Source organism: Amphibalanus amphitrite, unplaced genomic scaffold (assembly GCF_019059575.1).
Source record: "Amphibalanus amphitrite isolate SeventyFive unplaced genomic scaffold, NRLGWU_Aamphi_draft 000078F_arrow, whole genome shotgun sequence".
NCBI lineage: Eukaryota > Metazoa > Arthropoda > Thecostraca > Balanomorpha > Balanidae > Amphibalanus > Amphibalanus amphitrite.
The window spans coordinates 519,989-538,513 of NW_024881574.1; the positions used below are offsets into that span (position 1 = coordinate 519,989).

Here is an 18,525-nt window from a genome sequence, read left to right on the forward strand (position 1 = left end):
AGAACAGGAAAGGAGGCGGGAAGATGTCTGTCGACACATCGCAGGCCGCCATCTACACCTGCAGAGGTCTAGTCGGCGTGGCCCGCTACCTGCTGGAAGAGCACGGTGACGTAATCGACTATGTCCTTCTGGGGAAAATACAGTCGGACAGGATCGAAGGCCGTTTCGGCTACCTGAGGAAGTTGGCTGGCGGAAACTTCTGGGCGAGCGTCAGACAATTTTTCGAAGGGGAAGCAGTCATCCGGGTCAAAAGTCTCGTCTGGGCTACAGTCTCGGCACAGTGGCTGCTGTCATGGCGGAGGCACGTCAACAGCGACAGCAGGACGACGCTGAGGTGGCGGAGACCCTGGCGGAGTACGCTGCCAGCGCGGAGCACGAGCCTCTATCGGAGGGAGCAGAGCAGGCCATCACACATGTGGCTGGCTACCTCGCCCGCTCAGCGCTGAAGAGGAGACAGTGCCATGCATGCCACGCACTCTTGGTCAACAAGGAGCCGAGCCAGGTTCAAGAAGTACGAATCGATGCGGAAGACAGCCAACCAGAAACAGCACCCGAACTAACAGAAGCCGTGAAGACATTCACTGATCATCTGAACCGGGGAGGCCTGCTCTGCCCTTCCGAGCTCACCGTGGACTTGTCGATGAACATCTGCCACGCTTATAGGTAAGCACTACCACTCAGTTGTTTATATGCTTAATTTGTCTGAGTTAGTTTGAACTTTTGGTCATTTTCCTGTCAGATATTAGGTACTTTGAGTTCTGGCTCGGTGGCAGACAGAACCTGTGCATCAGCTAATTTTAGAATAAGTCGACACATGATTGGTGACAGTACTTTTGTATTAAATTGTAATCTAAATTGAACTTGTTGTAGCGTTTATTATACCTGCATTATAATTGCTTTAAAGTGTTTGTCTAATACGCTACAGTTCTGCCGTGCAAAGACAAAAACGATTAAGTCAAGTCAGAGATCATTACGTCAGGTTAGAGGTCACCCTAACGTTTTTGCCTTTGCACGACAGGGTTATGCAAATTAGTAATCAGTAGTCATGTATCATAGTATGTTAGTTCAATGTTCTTTCCTTGTATTTCACAGGTCGCTGATGCAGGATGAGGCATCGAGGCGCGCCCTTCTCGGCTGCTCCGAACCACGCTCCACGTTTGAGCACGTCTCCACCTCCATCGCTCAGCAGGACAGCCGGCTGATAAGCCTCCAGTGCGCCAGAGGCCACAGCTTTCTTCCATTATATGGACAGATGGCGCGCGCACTCTTCAATGTCTTCACATCCAACTACGCTACAGAAGTGAACAGTGCTGTTCACTCAAGTAAAAGGCGATCTTCAAGTCCGGTAGTCATGCGTCGACGTGATCAGACTGAAAACAAAGTGAGAAAACTGAGCGGTGCAAAGTGACAGCAGTGAGTGTGTGGTGGTCGAGAGCGCCGTCGTTATCGTACGCTTACGGATGTGTGTGTGACATTGTCCCGCCGTCAGCGGGCAGGTCCTGTGATCAGCCGCTTCCCGCTCTTGACAGAAGTTGCAAGTAACGCACGTGACTCCCGTCGCCGCCGCCGCTACCGCGCGTTGGCTCTCCGTGCGGATGCATTCCAGCGCCCCACATTCGCCGACTGCCGCGCGTCTGTCTTCAACGTTCGCCCCTGGCGAAGGACGTTCCTGGGTCGAGTCGCGAGAGCTGCGTGCCATGCGATGCATCAAGGGGTGGTTAGAAAGGCGTTTTGTGATGAGTGTAATAGTGAAATATGTTGTCTACAGTCCCGAAGAGATGTTCATATGTTACCCGTTGTTGTTATATGATATTTGTTTTCACGCCACCCCCCAATAGCTGAATGTCGCCAGAGGTCGCCTCTTATAAGGCTTTGCCCGGATGCAGAACAGAGACTGTCGCACGAGCGAACAGTCCTTTCGTGACCGAAACAGGACATTCCGAGAATAAAGCTCCTCAACATTTATCCTACATTCTTTATGACAATCAATGGTATTGGAATCAAATGGTGATAAAAATAAGAGCCTATTACAAATACAGAACCAGGAGTGTAAAAGTTCCTATGCTTTACAAACATTCAGTAAACCTAAAAAACAAGAATTTGACTTAAATTTATCTTGTTTATCCTCTCGCACTCATAACAAATACGTTAAGCGAAAGAAATCAGCTGTCAATGTCTCAGTCTATCATTTAAAGCATTTTCTAACTAGAAGCATAGGCGAGGACACTCAGTGTCCGAGGCACAACAGGGAGTGTGCACGAATGCACGTGCGAAGTCATTCCAAAATCGAGATGTTGACCAGCAATGCTTGCTGAGTATCAAGCTAAAAAGTAAAGTTCAGCAAAATCGGACGAGTAGTTTCTGAGATACAGAAAAGGGGTGTGCACGTGCGCACGTGCAGCTGCACCCCATGTTTGAGGTGTGCACCAACAATGGTTGCTTAGTGTCCGGCTATATATCAAATTTCAGCAAAATCGGACGAGTAGTTTCTGAGATACAGAAAAGGGGTGTGCACGTGCGCACGTGCAGCTGCACCCCATGTTTGAGGTGTGCACCAACAATGGTTGCTTAGTGTCCGGCTATATATCAAATTTCAGCAAAATCGGACGAGTAGTTTCTGAGATACAGAAAAGGGGTGTGCACGTGCGCACGTGCAGCTGCACCCCATGTTTGAGGTGTGCACCAACATTGGTTGCTTAGTGTCCGGCTATATATCAAATTTCAGCAAAATCGGACGAGTAGTTTCTGAGATACAGAAAAGGGGTGTGCACGTGCGCACGTGCAGCTGCACCCCATGTTTGAGGTGTGCACCAACAATGGTTGCTTAGTGTCCGGCTATATATCAAATTTCAGCAAAATCGGACGAGTAGTTTCTGAGATACAGAAAAGGGGTGTGCACGTGCGCACGTGCATCGGCACCTCAAAATTGTAACATGCGTGATTGGCCAATGGGTTATACCTGGCTGTGTTCCGAATCTGGACTCATTCGGCCCAGCCGTTCCCGAGATACTGTCACGCCATTTTCATAAACATCTCTCACGCGCCACGTGCAGGTGCTCCCCCATCACACCGCATCGGTTCGGCGGATGATCCCCATCATTTTCAATGAATGAGGCTATGCGGCGGTGAAAAAATGGATGTCATAGGTAAACTGACTCTCGAGTTATAAGCATTTACTTTTAGGGCCGTTGTGGTCATGGCCGGATTTTCTGTGTCCAGTCCATGTATACAGAGGTCTATGGTTGAACTTAATTGATTAATTAAAGTTTACTTAAAAATTAAGAAAAACTTTAAGTACACTTAAGCAAGCTAAAAAGTATATCCTTCGACGCGCCTTGACGTGCTGAGTTCACTGGTGCTTTTCTTTTTGCTCTATCTTAATTAGATCAAAAGTTATAAGCGAAAAACATTTGACCTGTTTTTAGCGAAATTTTTACATTTATACCCCCCAAAACCCCCCTAAATATTGACCTAGAGCAACCAAATTTGCACAGGGGCGAGAACTCCGGGGGACTCACCTACCTACCAAATTTGGTGCTTCTAGGTACCATAGGAGCCAATCGCGAGGGGGGGGGTCGCATCGACCCCCCCTGCCAGGCCGTGTTATGAAAAATGCCCTGCCAGGGCGAGGGTTAAAATCGAACACACATTGTATGGAGGAAACGTTCATGGTCCTCGCCTGGACCACACCCTCTGTGCGATGACCGTTTGAGGGGCAGGGCGGCCTGTCCCGCAACGGGGCACTCCCGACACCCGTCCTGTACCGGGACGATCTCTGCCGCTGTGGCACACCGTGTCGGGGGTCAGACTCCGGTCCCAGCGAAACGCAAACACAATAGTGACGGATACATCAAAAATAAAACAGATGCCAGTATACTAAATTGCAGGTATTTCCCAGTAATTCGGCATAACTTCTGGATCCTGTACTGCGTGGTTTTCGATTTGGTGCACCAATTCATTCGGACACTTGAAGCAGTACCTACTTAATTATCTTCCACCTGCATGCCTTGCGTTCCACTTGGAAGAGAGATAATAAAAGCAACTGAATAAGTGATAACTAAATATGTTATTCCTAACTAGATCAATTAGGTATTGATCTTATTATCATTGTAAAAATATTCATGTCACTTTGGAAAAAATCTCTCTCTCTCTCTCTCTCTCTCTCTCTCTCTCTCTCTCTCTCTCTCTCTCTCTCTCTCTCTCTCTCTCTCTCTCTCTCTCTCTCTCTCTCTCTCTCTCTCTCTCTCTCTCTCTCTCTCTCTCTCTCTCTCTCTCTCTCTCTCTCTCTCTCTGTATCCCTCTCATTCCCTCCTTTCTCTCCCTTCTTTCGCATCTGTTACTCATTCGTTCGTCGTAGGAGCCTCTCGGCTGCACTTCATAAGACAACCCCGAAACAGCGTAAATAACATCACGTCATTCCGAACTCTCCAACCTCGCCAATTAACTTCTTCAATCCACCAGCCAACGCTTCTACGACCGCTACTATCATACTCCGATCTGTGACGTCATATGGCCTCGGGCGTTTGAGTGACTCACCGCGCTGCTTGGCAGGGCAGGGCGGTGTTTTGGCATCGGTACCCGTAACATCCCCGGCTTTCGCCCGTTCAGCATTCAGTTCATGAAGGAGGCGGTGCCTGGCCCAATGTGCGGTGGTGAAGTGGAGAAGGTGGTGGTGCTAGTAGGACATTACACGGTGGTTTTAGAGGACGAGGAAGGTTGGATTGGAGGGTCTCTGGATAAGCGGTGAAGAGACAAGACAGATTCTGGTCTTCGTGCAGAGATGAAGTAAGTACCATAAAAAGTGATCAATCTAGCCCAACTAAAACGCTGAAATTGATCAGTTCCGGTGGATGAATGGTGACGTAAAACAGGATGACGCGGGCTGCTTGAGTACCTGCGCCTGCAGTATTGAAAATTGCTGGCTACTGATCGTTGCACCCTGCGATGCAGCCTATATTTTATAAACAAAAAAGCAAAAACTGCCATGCTGACGTCATATAACCCTCAGAGGTTGGACACGCCACCAAAGCCAATCATTATCATCTGCATCAAAAACTGCCATGCATTTGAAAAATAAAACAAGTTTTCACGCGCTAAGCGATTGATAATCATGGCTAGCTCATAGTTCCACACAATCACCATAATCGCCTTCATTATCTTACGGCCCTAATGCCATTGTCTCATTACAACACACCCTACGGGAAAAGTCGCACACGTCTCATGACCTCTCTGACCTCATGTGACCCCATGTGTCCCATTGACCTCCCGTGACCCGGCGTCACCGGCATATTCCGGCGCCTATCCGGTGACATTGTGGTCCCCGCTGTCACAGCCGCGATCACCGCGGTCACCTTATCAGCTGAGCGGTTACAGGGACGCTCTCATTCCCATCAGCCCCCTCCCCTCCCCAAGAAGGGGATGGGTGTGTCGCAGCGTGAGGAAATGGGCGGTGGCTTAGCGGCATCCACTCTTTTTTTTTTGGTGGCATGACCTGCCTGGCTTAGGCCGTCAATATAACCTCAGGTCTGCTCGCTGCGCTACGATGCATGTGTGAGGCGGGATAATGTAAATGCAGCCATGACATGTCAGGCTGGCGTTTGTCTGAGATGCAGTGTTGCAGCCGGGAGAAACTTTAGGGAGGATAGCTCGCGCTCTCCCTCTTCCTCGCCCGCTCCTTTTCCCTCTCCCTCTCCCTCTCGCGTCCCTTTCCCTGTCCCTCTCCCTCCGCTCCCTCCGCTCTCTCTCTCTCTCTCTCTCTCTCTCTCTCTCTCTCTCTCTCTCTCTCTCTCTCTCTCTCTCTCTCTCTCTCTCTCTCTCTCTCTCTCTCTCTCTCTCTCTCTCTCTCTCTCTCTCTCTCTCTCTCTCTCTCTCTCTCTCTCTCTCTCTCTCTCTCTCTCTCCCTCTCTCTCCTCTCTCTCTCTCTCTCTCTCTCTCTCTCTCTCTCTCTCTCTCTCTCTCTCTCTCTCTCTCTCTCTCTCTCTCTCTCTCTCTCTGTCTGTCTGTCTGTCTGTCTGTCTGTCTGTCTGTCTGTCTGTCTGTCTGTCTCTCTCTCTCTCTCTCTCTCTCTCTCTCTCTCTCTCTCTTTCTCTCTCTCTCTCTCTCCCCTCGCTCATGCTCCCCCGCCGTTGGACCTTCAAAATGTGCCGCAATGCTAGTGAAGAGCCCGTCTTCGTACAGCTAACTCTGCTGGATCCCACTGCATGCTACCATTACAGATTGCCTAATCCTCTTCCCCGTTACTGAGAGTTTGTACCGATTTATCTTCTGGCAACCGTACGGTAGGAATAAATGATCGCCATTAGTTAGTGGCAATGGTAGTCAATGGTGATGAATATTATCACGGTTTTCCACTCGGACTGAAGAGAGACGTTAGAGACGGGAGGAAAGGGAAAGGGAGAGAGAGAGAGAGAGAGAGAGAGAGAGAGAGAGAGAGAGGAGAGAGAGAGAGAGAGAGAGAGAGGAGAGAGAGAGAGAGAGAGAGAGAGAGAGAGAGAGAGAGAGAGAGAAAGAGAAAGAGAGAGAGAGAGAGAGAGATATATTCATTTTCATTAGATATAGGTATTCTATTCTGCGTATGCAATTTTAGTTGTTGCATGGCATAACAGACATGTTGAGTATTGAAATTTTATGAAATGTTAAACAATATTTCATTTACATTTCGCTTAGCCAAGAAACAGTCGCCCACTTTTCAAATGCGCTATGCGTGCCTAGGACTGTGACTGGGGCGTTCCACGACAAATCGACAAGTGCCCTGCACCCTCATATTTTATTTTTTGCTTAAAATTGGTCTAATGGGTTGCGATGGGTGGGGAAGCCAGCTGTGGCAAGGATTTTTTTCTTCGAACAACGGTTTCCGAGATATAGCCTCGGGCAATTCTTGGAGTTTGCGCTGCAGTCCTATGTTTGGTGGCCTATAACTCAGAAACTATTGTTTTTTTTTTACGATAAAAACTTCGTATGGTTCAACTCACAATCAACCATCAAACATTTTGGCTATCTCGGATTTTCAATTTTTGAAAATTTTGATCACGTGACCTTTTGTCCTATTTTTCGAAGAGTGACCTTGATATTTTCCCCACTGAAAGTTGCAATTTTGTCTGATGACGATTAAAGCCTTATCAATTGTCATTCATATGCGATAATAAAAAAGTGGTTATCGCCCTGCGTTGACCTCAGGTCAGGTCATTTTTATGACCTGTCCATTATTACGAGCGGGAGCGACAGCGAGATCTCGAGCAGAAAGCAAGAAAGCGACAAGCGGTAAACGGTAAAGGGTACACACGGATAAGGTCTATAATTTTTACTGAGGTCATTTTCAGGTCAGTTCAAAGATGACGTCACAGGAGCTAAAAGGAAGTCAAAATAGCGGCACTATACATATATATGAAGTTTTTCTCGAATAACTTTCTAGGTATCCCAGCTAGGAACAAACTAATAGCACCATCGTGATCCTCTCGTCGATCCGCATCGAAAAATATGTATGTTGACCTCGAAAGGTCAAAAGGTCAAAAGTTGACCTTAGGTCACGTGATCTAAGGTCAACTTTTGACCTTTCGACCTTTCGAGGTCAACATACATATGTTTCGATGCGGATCGACGAGAGGATCACGATGGTGCTATTAGTTTGTTCCTAGCTGGGATACCTTGAAAGTTATTCGAGAAAAACTTCATATGTATGTATAGTGCCGCTATTTTGACTTCCTTTTAGCTCCTGTGACGTCATCTTTGACCTGACCTGAAAATGACCTCAGTAAAAATTATAGACCTTATCCGTGTGTACCCTTTACCGTTTACCGCTTGTCGCTATCTTGCTTTCTTCTCGAGATCTCGCTGTCGCTCCCGCTCGTAATAATGGACAGGTCATAAAAATGACCTGACCTAAGGTCAACGCAGGGCGATAACCACTTTTTTTATTATCGCATATGAATAACAATCGATAAGGCTTTAATCGTCATCAGACAAAATTGCAACTTTCAGTGGGGAAAATATCAAGGTCACTCTTCGAAAAATAGGACAAAAGGTCACGTGATCAAAATTTTCAAAAATTGAAAATCCGAGATAGCCAAAATGTTTTTTGGTTGATTGTGAGTTGAACCATATAAAGTTTTTATCGTAAAAAACCAATAGTTTCTGAGTTATAGGCCGCCAAACATAGGGCTGCAGCGCGAACTCCAGGAATTGCCCGAGGCTATATCTCGGAAACCGTTGTTCGAAGAAAAAAAATCCTTGCCACAGCTGGCTTCCCCGCCCATCACAACCCCTTACACCAATTTTCAACGAAGAATAAAATATGAGGGTGCAAATTTGATTTGACTGTGTCGTCTTCCCAATTCGTCACCCAACTTTCCTGCCTGTCGTTCGCCGTTCGGTCGACACGACACACCGCTTTTGCCAACCACAACAGCTCCTCTACCCTCATCCCACCTGGGCTACCGCTCTCTCCTTCCCGGTCCCGCCCCCCCCCCCTCTCTCTCTCTCTCTCTCTCTCTCTCTCTCTCTCTCTCTCTCTCTCTCTTTCTCTCCTCCACTCCTGCACCCGTCAACTTCGGCTGCTAGAATGTTTCGCAGGTCACGGGACAGCCACAGACCTGTAGTGAGACTAGATAGTATGTATGTATGTATGTATGTATTTACGATCATGGGCGATCCACACATGGCGTGGCGATTACTGCCCATTAGTAAATCACCTCAATCACAACACTTCCGTCGCAGACTTTGTATCACATCTTATGGTATGCGGGGCCATAGGCCATTTAGTTGGCGTTGGTATGTAGTGTTGCTTGTCCCTTGAAAATAACTATATAACATTTTCTAGGCTGCACTGCTGAACAATATCTTCCATCATTGAATGTATGGCTTTATGCTATTTTGATTAGATATAGAATAGTTTCATCCATCATGTTTTATTGGTACGGAGTGCAGATTCAATCGAATTTGATCGTGCAGATCAGTTCAAAATATTTCTTATATCTGCTCTTTCCGCATTTGAAGTTGCAGATTTATTCGTAGTATTTGATCAGAGAAGGGACACTGCACACTGCACAATGTGTGTAGCTTATGGTGTGCGGTGTCTCAATGTGCTCAATTATCATTCGTCTGTTAATCTCGCTTATTTTAAATTCGTCGAACAGCGCAAACTCGTGCGTCATTGGGATCCCTTCTGCTTTTTCCACGCGGCCTTATTCTTGTATCCACGTGCCAATTGGGACCTCAGACCTGTGACGTCACAGCTGTGACGTCAGCCACCCATCAATCACGCGTCATTTTGGGTCGTAACGGCTTGTGGTGGGTTCAGTCGACCTCATACGCTCGTCAAAAATGCACGAGTTAGGGTGGTCAGGTTACTGACCTGAAGGGCACAGAAGGTCGCAAAACTCGTGAGCTACCGAGTGAAAATGATGGAGCATCGTGACCCCGCAGCCTTGCCATTGTACTTGCTTAGGGCGTTCAATTGCAGTGTTCTTTGTATTTGCCGCCTCCGACCTGCAAATCAGCAGGATTTTCAAATGATGTGTCCGAGTCTCTCACGAATCGGAAAGAGAGACTGAATTCAGCAGTCAATTGTCGTGAAAGAAACAGATGTTTGTCATGAACGTCATCCATTCCAGGGCATGATTGACAGTTCACACATAGTTCTGAATGCATGCGACGTGCATGAATGAGCCGGGGTCGAGTTCCCACGGCTCAGTGCAGGAAATATAGCTTCTTTATCACTCATGCATGAGCGCTACAGCCGGCGTGACATCTCTATATCGATTCTGATGACTGATACTGTCAATACTATATTCATGTCCAATGTACATATGTGCTTTATGATGCTGCAATGCACCTGCTAGTGTTACAGTGGGCGCAACTGACATCCTAGCAGCTTTGAACCTTGCACGTCAAGCTTAGTGCGCTCACAAGTCTCAGGTGCACACTTTCGTGCGAGTTTTGCAGGGCGCTGCACCATTTCATATCTTCAGCTTTCCTAACATTTTCTTTCGTGCGCTGACACCAGAAATACATCGGTGTGAACTCCGTTCCTTAACAGCGGCGCAGAGTAATTAACGGTGACAATTAGTGGAGAGATTTTCCCTACTGTCATGTTGGACACGCTGTCCACACACCTCTAAACGTCACATCACACGCTCCGCCCCGCTAGGCTGCAGTCTCGGTCACAGAATCACGTGACCTGATCAGCGCCAACGCCCGTCAGTCACGTGATGTTGTAGAACATTTACAGTAAACGGCGATGGTGGCAGAATTATTCTTGTGCTAAATGTGGGGTGCTCCTCGATGGTTAGGACACTCAACTTTGCTATTTGTAAATTGCAGTGTTCATATCGTTATTCGTTGACTGGTACGTTAATCTGCCTCGCTTTTCATTAAATGCAACGAGACGTGCAACGTCACTCAGTATCGCAAGAGTTTCTCACATTTAGCGCCCTACCCGTTACGATGTTTTTTAGAGTTGCCATTATGTGAGTTGAATCAGAAGATTTATTTAGCCAGTGCAGGGAACAATGTGAAAAGCTGGCGTGGCACTTTGTGCAACAAGTGGATAGAGGGTCGGCCAAGCTCATTTGCAAGCTGTTTTCATAGCTTGAAGCTCAATCTTTCTGTAAGGAAAGAGGATACCTTTCATTGCTGCTTGCAAGAGCACCAGTATTTCACCGTAATAATTATACACCTAAAATAATCCATTCACATTAGTTAACCCTATTAGTGGCAGGCTTCTGGCTACCCCTATATTAGTGGCACGGGGGGCTGTTTACGACCCCCCCCCTGATATCTCGAGATCTAACGGGCCGATTTTCAAAATTCAAACGGCATTCGATTTCGCTCAACGTGATCTACATTTCTAAAAAATAAAATTAAAAAATGTCAATAGGGGGGTAGAGGGGGGTAAAAACGGGCAAATTGCAGATAAATTTTAGACTGTTTATCACGGCCAGGTTTCTGAACCAATCTTAACGCAACTTTTGCCGATCGAATGAACCAGGAATTCGCATGGATCCTAAAAACATGCATTTTCAAAAATCATAGGCGGATACAGATGTAATTACTAATTGTTCCCCAATATTCAGCACCTGGACGCGCCTATGATTTTAGGGGAAAACATCGCTTGTAAGTGTTCACAAATACATGATATGGTGCATTTGATCGCTTTCTGGCAATGATACTACGAAACCGCTCATCAAATGGTACTGTACATTTCAGTATGAACCCCCCCCCCCCTTTTGGACGCCTGGATCCGCCTATTATAGCAAAAACGTGTCAAAAGAGGATGCACAATAACTTTGTATATGTTATCACATGATACCTTTCATTCACTGTTCGTAAAACTGGTGCATACAGTTATAATACCTACATCAGCATCGTGATCTTCGCCCAAATGACTCGCTTCACGAATAGGACCCCCAAATTCCCAATGCTCTGGAGCCGCCCTTGGTAAGGTTATGAACTTGAAATTTTCAGGGAATGTGCCCAATTTAGTTTTAGGAAAAGTCAGAAAATTTTAACATCGTAGCTTCAGCGGTTTCGGAGATATTCCCGAAAAACCTGAGGGGTGGATGAAAACAACCCCCCCCCCCCTGCCACTAATAGGGTTAAGCTTGATTCGTACCAGAGAATCACTAAAATGGATGTTTCCCAAACGTCCAACACATCATCAAAAACCATCATTCCATCCCAAGTTCTCGGCATTCCAATCCACATTGGGCGCGCCACGTTTCACACCACTGCTGCTTCAGTCTCTGCCGCGCCGCGTGGTGCGCCGCTATGTATTTACCGCGCCGCACGGTGCGCCCCGTCCAACTCGGGTGCGCCACGATCGGAGGCAGCTGGAGTTGCGTCAGGGCGTGTTTCACGTCCGAAATCGTCAGCGAGCCGAGCGTCGGCAGCTGGCTGGAGGTCACGATCCGCAGCTGGCGTCCGACGGCTCCCATCGTCGAGAACGACGCTGGTTCGAACTCTCTGCCAGCGTGCCGACGCGAGGGAACGGTGCCAAGAAACGGTGGAGAGCCGTTAGACTGTGCAGTGTGCAAGGTCAGAAATGGTTGAATAGATCGTTGTAAGGCCCTCAGACCTCAGCATTGCGAGGAAGGACTTCAGTTTAGTTTGTTTGGCTATAGATATATGCGCAATTGTCGTCGTTTAGACTTACTTTGGTCGAATGAGAAGGCGATAATGGAGTAAAGAAGGTTAAACTATCCTGCAAACAGCCGGAAACCACTATTTTCTATCCATCGTTTCAGTAAAATTAAATAAAGGGTCCTGAAAGAGCATTGAAAATGTATTTCACCAAATAATACACTAACGCAACTTACCCCGTAATTTCAAATGCTGGTAATGCCGATTATCGATTATTTACATGAGCAATCGATACAGCAGTATCGTGGGTGGTCCATAATCATCGACACCGTCGCGTCGTGTCGAGAGCGACGAAGCCCGCTAACGGTTCCGGCTCCCGGCAGCACTCCGGAAGCACGGCATAAGCTCCCATATCACATATGGCTGACGGGGAGGGAGGAACCACGCGCTGGAGGGGAGACACAAAAAGCAGGCGCGAATCACTGCTACGTGCGTTTGTGCGGGCGGGCCGGCCGGAACAGAGCGTACGGGGGGGGGGGGTCGCAGAGAGGAGAGGGGGAGGTTTGTGTGTGGGGAGGCTGCATCGATCGCTGTCCCCCTCTTAGCGATCAGCGCTGTTCTAAATGCCGGGCAACGGTCGACGAGTCATGCAGTGGGGTGGCTGTTAGTGAAATGATTGATGAATGTGTCTCGTTATATTGACGTCCCGAACGCTGTGCGGGGCTTGCTTTGTTTCCTCACACCCGGTCGCTCTAATGAGAGCACATCGGAGCAGATGAGCTTGCACTCACTTGAATAAAATGTTTGACTGATTTTCCGTTTTTGCAAGATTTAATTAACTTTTTCCTAATAATTTTGAACTGATAGCAATTCGCCGGCCTACTTCATTTAAACAGTTGAAGCCAAAGTGCGCACACATTTCGCTGACGAACACACTGATACACTTTGGGCTTATTTTCTTATTTCGCTGAGTCGCTTTCACCCAACATGACATTGCTAACTGCAGCAGCAAAGTCTTCATTAACATGACTCGGAAATGCATTGCTTGTGAGAAAGGAAAAAGCAAAAGTCGACTGACACGATGTGGAAGCTATTGCCCACCAATTTCACCATTATCAAGCGGATGTCTGGCGCATGCTTCTGTCAAAGGTCACTTGTGTTTGCAGCAATGTGAGCAGTGGTTTTGTTTGAAAAACCTCGGTGTAGTCCCGTCACACCTATCGATATCGATGAGTCATTTGATTGAAGGAAAGACAGCATAAACATCTCTAACCACAAGAATAACATATCACAGTTTGTTTTTCCTGTTTATAAAAGCGCTGTTGTCAAACAAAATTATATTTCCTCATTCCATTTTCACCCTTAGATGCTCCACCCTTCGTTTCTCTTCATAGTCCTCCCGATGTTGTTCTGCTGACACCACTACTGACGTCATCAGTGATTCAGCTGGTAACCGGAGACCAGTGGACGCGCACCACTTGTGCTGGAGAACGCTGGTCTCTCCCTCGCCGAGACAGCTGAGGAAGGGAGGGGTGACTCCATGTTGCAGGGAGCCGTATTCATGAGTGGTGACTGGACCGCGCGGCTGCTGTGTCGATTTATTGGGACAGCCGGGACGGAATAAACGTGGCCGATGAGTCCATGCATACAGTCATCTGGGGCTGGCTTGGAACGAGTGATGTCACCAGCCAACTCTGCGGTCATGCATGGTTAATGAGGAGCGCTTTCTCGCTACAGTAACATCACTACAGCACAGCACAACTCCGCCACAGCAAACTGTATGCCATTTGGTAACAATGGTCCTCTCAATGAGCCAAAGGTGGCAATGTTTAGCTCCCCTTCCGCCATGAGTGTAACCAATCACCTGTTCCTCCCTTCTGAAGCCTTCTGTCATTAGCAGCACCCCTCCATCAGCGTATGACCCCCGCTGTGTCGCACTGTATTATGAGCTCACCAAATGGCGTCCCCTTCCACGCTACAGTACAACTCTCCCCTCTTTCCCCTCCGATCACTCTCTCCTGTCACTCTCTCCCGTTCACTCATCATTACCGTAACTTGAAAACGGACGGCGGGAGCCACACAAAAGGCTCATTTTGCCGGTCATGTGACGGAGGGAGCGTTGGCCCAGCACTATCCAGTTACTTGCCCAGCTCTATTTACCGCCTGCGGCGCTGCAGGGACGACTAACGAGAAATAAACACTGTCCGGCGCCCCGGGCGATTGGTGAGTGACTGGCTCACGCACTGCGCCCCCCCCCCCCGTCCCTTGGGGAAGGGGAGAGGGGGTAAACGCAGGGTGGGGTCGCTGCATCCCCCGGGTCCCGGGGTTTATGACTGTTCTAGCTGTAGCGTTCGTGGCTCCGAATGACTTCCAAGTCAGTAGTCACTCTGAAATCTTCAGATATTGTCCGACTTTTTATGGTCTGGAGCTTTTTTTGGAAATTGACGCTAAAACATTTTGTTTGAATTGAATGAGAAAAACAATTACCTGTAGATATCGTGCTGGTTTTTGAGTCCCACAAACACGCTAAAATAATAATGAGTGTTATTAATTCCTAGAAATGTTTTGATTGGTGCAAAAATATAGGTACTGGATTTACCGGGACTATGATATCCTGATCATCTTTATTTATCTACTCACGTACTGCTCTGTTTTAGCTTACTGCTCTATGTAAGCTACTCTGGTGGGCAATGTTGCGAAAGATACTATACGGCATCTTTCGTCCCCCGCTTTGCACGCACCTGCTAGTTGGGCTCAGCGAGCAGACACCGTCCTCAAAATCGATAGGTACACACACGGTGATCGAGCTCCCTTCCGCTCGGCGGATCAGGCATAGGGGAGCCATCGATTCCAGTGGCGCTCAAACTTTCCGGAATTACAGTCGATCACCGAAGATAAAAAACTGCGACTATTGAATCCAGTATTGGCATGCATCCCAGTCTCATATTTTGTGATGGTGGTGAACAAAACACCTCATTTAAAACATATTCATTTCCGGTATTCACAGATGAGAACAATTGTTATTGATGATTTTACCAGAACGATCTTATCTTGCAGTTGTTACGCATAAGAAAACATGATGACCATAAGACCTTAGCTCTCGATGACCTGATCTATTCGCTATCGCCACAACACCCCAGTTTGTGGACCTCCGCCTGCTTCCCGCTCCCTATTGTAAGGGCTGCGTCGGGGCAGCTAGGGCCGACGGCATTCGCTCAGCTGAGCCGGCGGCGGTGGTGGCGGCTCAGCGGGGGCGGCGGCGGGGGCGGCGCCGCGTACGGGAGAGCCGTGTCAGTGGCCGGCGGCACCTGAGCGCGTGGGGCGGTGCGTGTGCGTGTGTTTACGCGTGTGAGAGTGGGGAGTGGAAGGTGCCATGCGTCTGCTCGTGCCCCGCGCACGACGAGGACTCAGGTGGGTGAAACTCGAGAGAGGGCTGGTTTGTTGTTTTTTTGTTATGTTATCGTTTCAGGGTTGGAGCTGAAGAGGAGATAGAAACGGATATGTTGTTCAGAAATCATGACGATGTGGAAATGGCTTACTCCTGAAGTCTATTGTTGTTATCATATGCATTGTGAAATTTTACGGAAAACGTAAATGGATTAGTTCAAAAAATGCGGAGCTACAAAAATGAAGGAGACAGCCGCATATGATGCGGCACAAACCTGCAGTAATAAGCTATATTTGTTTTTGAATGATCAGATTAATTTATTTGGCATGTCGGAAATAAAATGCCGATATCGACGTCTGTTCAATAGTGCTTAGTCCCTGTCTGGAGTCTTGACCCTGCAGCTGCGATTCTCCCATGTCGTCTGAACTATAGCATCACGTAGTCATTAAAGTCGCGGCAGATACCTTTGCCTCCTCACCGCTGTCTCCAAGGGCAGACATTGTTTTGTCATCTGCCACACAGTGTCATCTCTTACAGACAAAGCCCGAGCAGCGGCCATGGGGCGACTTGTTTTGTTTATGGTAATAACTTGGTCACATATCTATGTAGCCGTACACGGGAGGACATGCCGCTGCTTTCGGTCCACCCTCCCCGAGCGTGGTTAGTGCCGGGTGACACGAGGTTAGTGCCGGGTGACACGCGATCGACCCTTGTCGCCTCAACTGTGACCTCAGTGACATTTAGCGACAGGCAGCCCAGGCAAGCTGCCGAACCTTTTCTGTTTTTGTTGTTGTTGTTGTTGCAACGCTATATATCGTCGGTTTGTGGACTCTTTGTGGAAGATTTAGGTCAATTTTATCGAATTTTATGTGTGGCTATTGTGCTCGAATTATATTACATTTCTGGTATAATTTTTACATTAAATGCATACTATTTTTGTATTGTATTCATACTCCACATACGATGTGAATAATATGAAGAATTGGGGTGACTTGTATCCATACCACAGTCCTTTGTCAGATACTCAATTCATCATCATTCCACACTTCTCTCTTTATAGTGTACGATAAGTGGACCGCCACGCCGTCCACTCATACTCATACTCCTGCTGGGACCATTACTCTCTGTGCACGGAAGCCCCCACACCCGTGGTCCTACAGAGAGGGTAGTTATAACCGCAGTGGTCGGGACGTGACGATAGTTCCTGCGTTCAAAGATAGCTGCAGTGGCTGATTCAATGACAATAATTCTGTCGCCCTATTTGGCCGGGCTGGACGCTGGGAGATCAATAAATGCCAACACCCTCGTTTGGAAATGATCTGGTGGCGATCTAGAAGCCGAACAGTCACCTATGTTGCTCCAACTGTGAACGTCAAATAAACAAGTTCGCTGGAACATTGCAAGGACATTTTTTGGTCATGACTAAGTACTAACCACTCCTAGTCGTCACGGTAGCCCGCTCCCTGGACTGTGGCTGTTGCTTCTGAATTACGTAGATCGTCACGGTTGAAGGAGACTTTGCGAGATACCATGAGTAATGTTGCCACCGCAAGTGGGGTGCACGTTGTGCCCCTCAGCCCCCTCCCCGCCCCGAGTTACCCCACCCTGAGCCACAGTGGGGGTTGGTTCTCACGCTTAGGGCCCGTTTCACACGACAGCTGAGCGAGAAGACACGGTCCCTGACTCCCTGCACATCAGCTGATTGATATCGAGCGACACGATTGACTGATTGGTTAATATTTCATGCGCGATTGCATGCCATTTGCATATACGGCACCCTACAAGGGGACGCTCAACGAAACATGTGTATTGAAATGGAGGGTGCGGCGCGTGCAAAGGGGACGCGGGGGGGGAGGAAGAGCAGGATGTCAGAGGGGCTGGGAAGACAGAAGGGGAGAGGGTTGTTCGTACAAGGACGACTTAATGAGCCGTTTGAAGTGTCCTTTAGTGGGCGAATTGATGTCTACGCCATACGGTTAGTGAGACACCAAGGAAGATGTGCCAGCCAGCCACGGAAGGAACATAAAGTTACCGGAGACAGATAGCAAGTTGCGCGTTGACGAAGGACAAGGGACATTTTAGCGGCTGAAGGAGAATCTGATGAGAATATGCACCAAGGTATACTTGTGCATTGTGCAATGACTCTAGTTCACAGTTTAGTGTCTGGATTAGCTCCCATACCTATAAGTATTCACTCTGCCTGACTTTGAAAGTTTATGTAGCTTTGAATATATTTCAAGATTTTGAAGAATACAAAAATATCAATGAAGTATGTAATGCCTGACCGGCAGACATGTGCTTGGATCCGAGAGCTGGATCTATGATCTCAGTGGATCTCTCGACAAAATTGAGGGGTTGGATCTATGATCCGAGTGGATCTCTCGACAAAATTCAGGGGTTGGATCTATGATCTGAATGGATCTCTCGACAAAATTTAGGGGTCGGATCTATGATTTAGGGGTCGGATTTGCCGGTCCCGTAGCTCAGTTGGTTAGAGCGTTGGACTCCGCGTGGTGAGAGCACGCGTTCCCGGTTATAACAGTCCGGGTTCGAAGCGCGACGGGCGCTCGACATTTATGGGCCTCCTGACAGGTATGGTTGCGGTTGGTGGCAGGCCGTAGCCAGGCGAAGTCAGCGAGGGGACCGGCCGTGCGCGGCATTGTGCGCACGTTAAACTTTGGACTCTAAATTCTGCCATAGAACTGGAATTGCGCGATCGGAGGGTAGAGGGCAGGGTCATCGCAACAAGCTTCGCTTAGCGGTGGCTCTGTCCTTGTGAATCCTTCCCATCAAAAGGTTCGGACAAAATTTATAATAAAAAAAAAATGATCTCTGTGGATCCAGCGGACAAAAATTTGTGGAGGACCTATGATCTGTATGGATCTCACGACAAAATGTAGCCAATGAAACCCTTATCCTACATAATTGTACACCTTACAGTGCAATACAATTGAGAATTATCACTTGTGGACATGGTTATTGGTTAAGACCACTTGTGATCATTAGGTATCATCATTAAATTTGAATTTAAATAAACAACATTTGTACTACATTTAAAATAA

At 47.7% G+C, this 18,525-nt stretch overlaps 2 protein-coding genes across 3 annotated transcripts in view; both read left to right on the forward strand.

Moving 5' to 3' along the window:
- Positions 1 to 270: 270 nt before the first annotated feature.
- Positions 271 to 1,965, forward strand: LOC122379443. Its single transcript, XM_043361672.1, has 2 exons — positions 271 to 663; positions 1,093 to 1,965. Exons 1-2 carry the CDS (start codon positions 293 to 295, stop codon positions 1,406 to 1,408), a joined length of 687 nt encoding a protein of 228 aa, XP_043217607.1. The 5' UTR covers positions 271 to 292; the 3' UTR covers positions 1,409 to 1,965.
- A 2,582-nt stretch (positions 1,966 to 4,547) lies between these two features.
- The window catches only part of LOC122379444 (focal adhesion kinase 1-like), a 109,687-nt gene continuing 95,709 nt past the window's right edge, over positions 4,548 to 18,525 (forward strand). Inside the window, exon 1 of one of the 2 annotated variants that reach the window (XM_043361676.1) lies at positions 4,548 to 4,785. In XM_043361676.1, the coding sequence (XP_043217611.1) occupies positions 4,781 to 4,785 (5 nt within the window). In that variant the 5' untranslated portion in view covers positions 4,548 to 4,780. Of the gene's footprint in view, positions 4,786 to 15,232; positions 15,487 to 18,525 lie in introns of those variants that run through there. The other variant, XM_043361675.1, reaches the window with a different exon arrangement.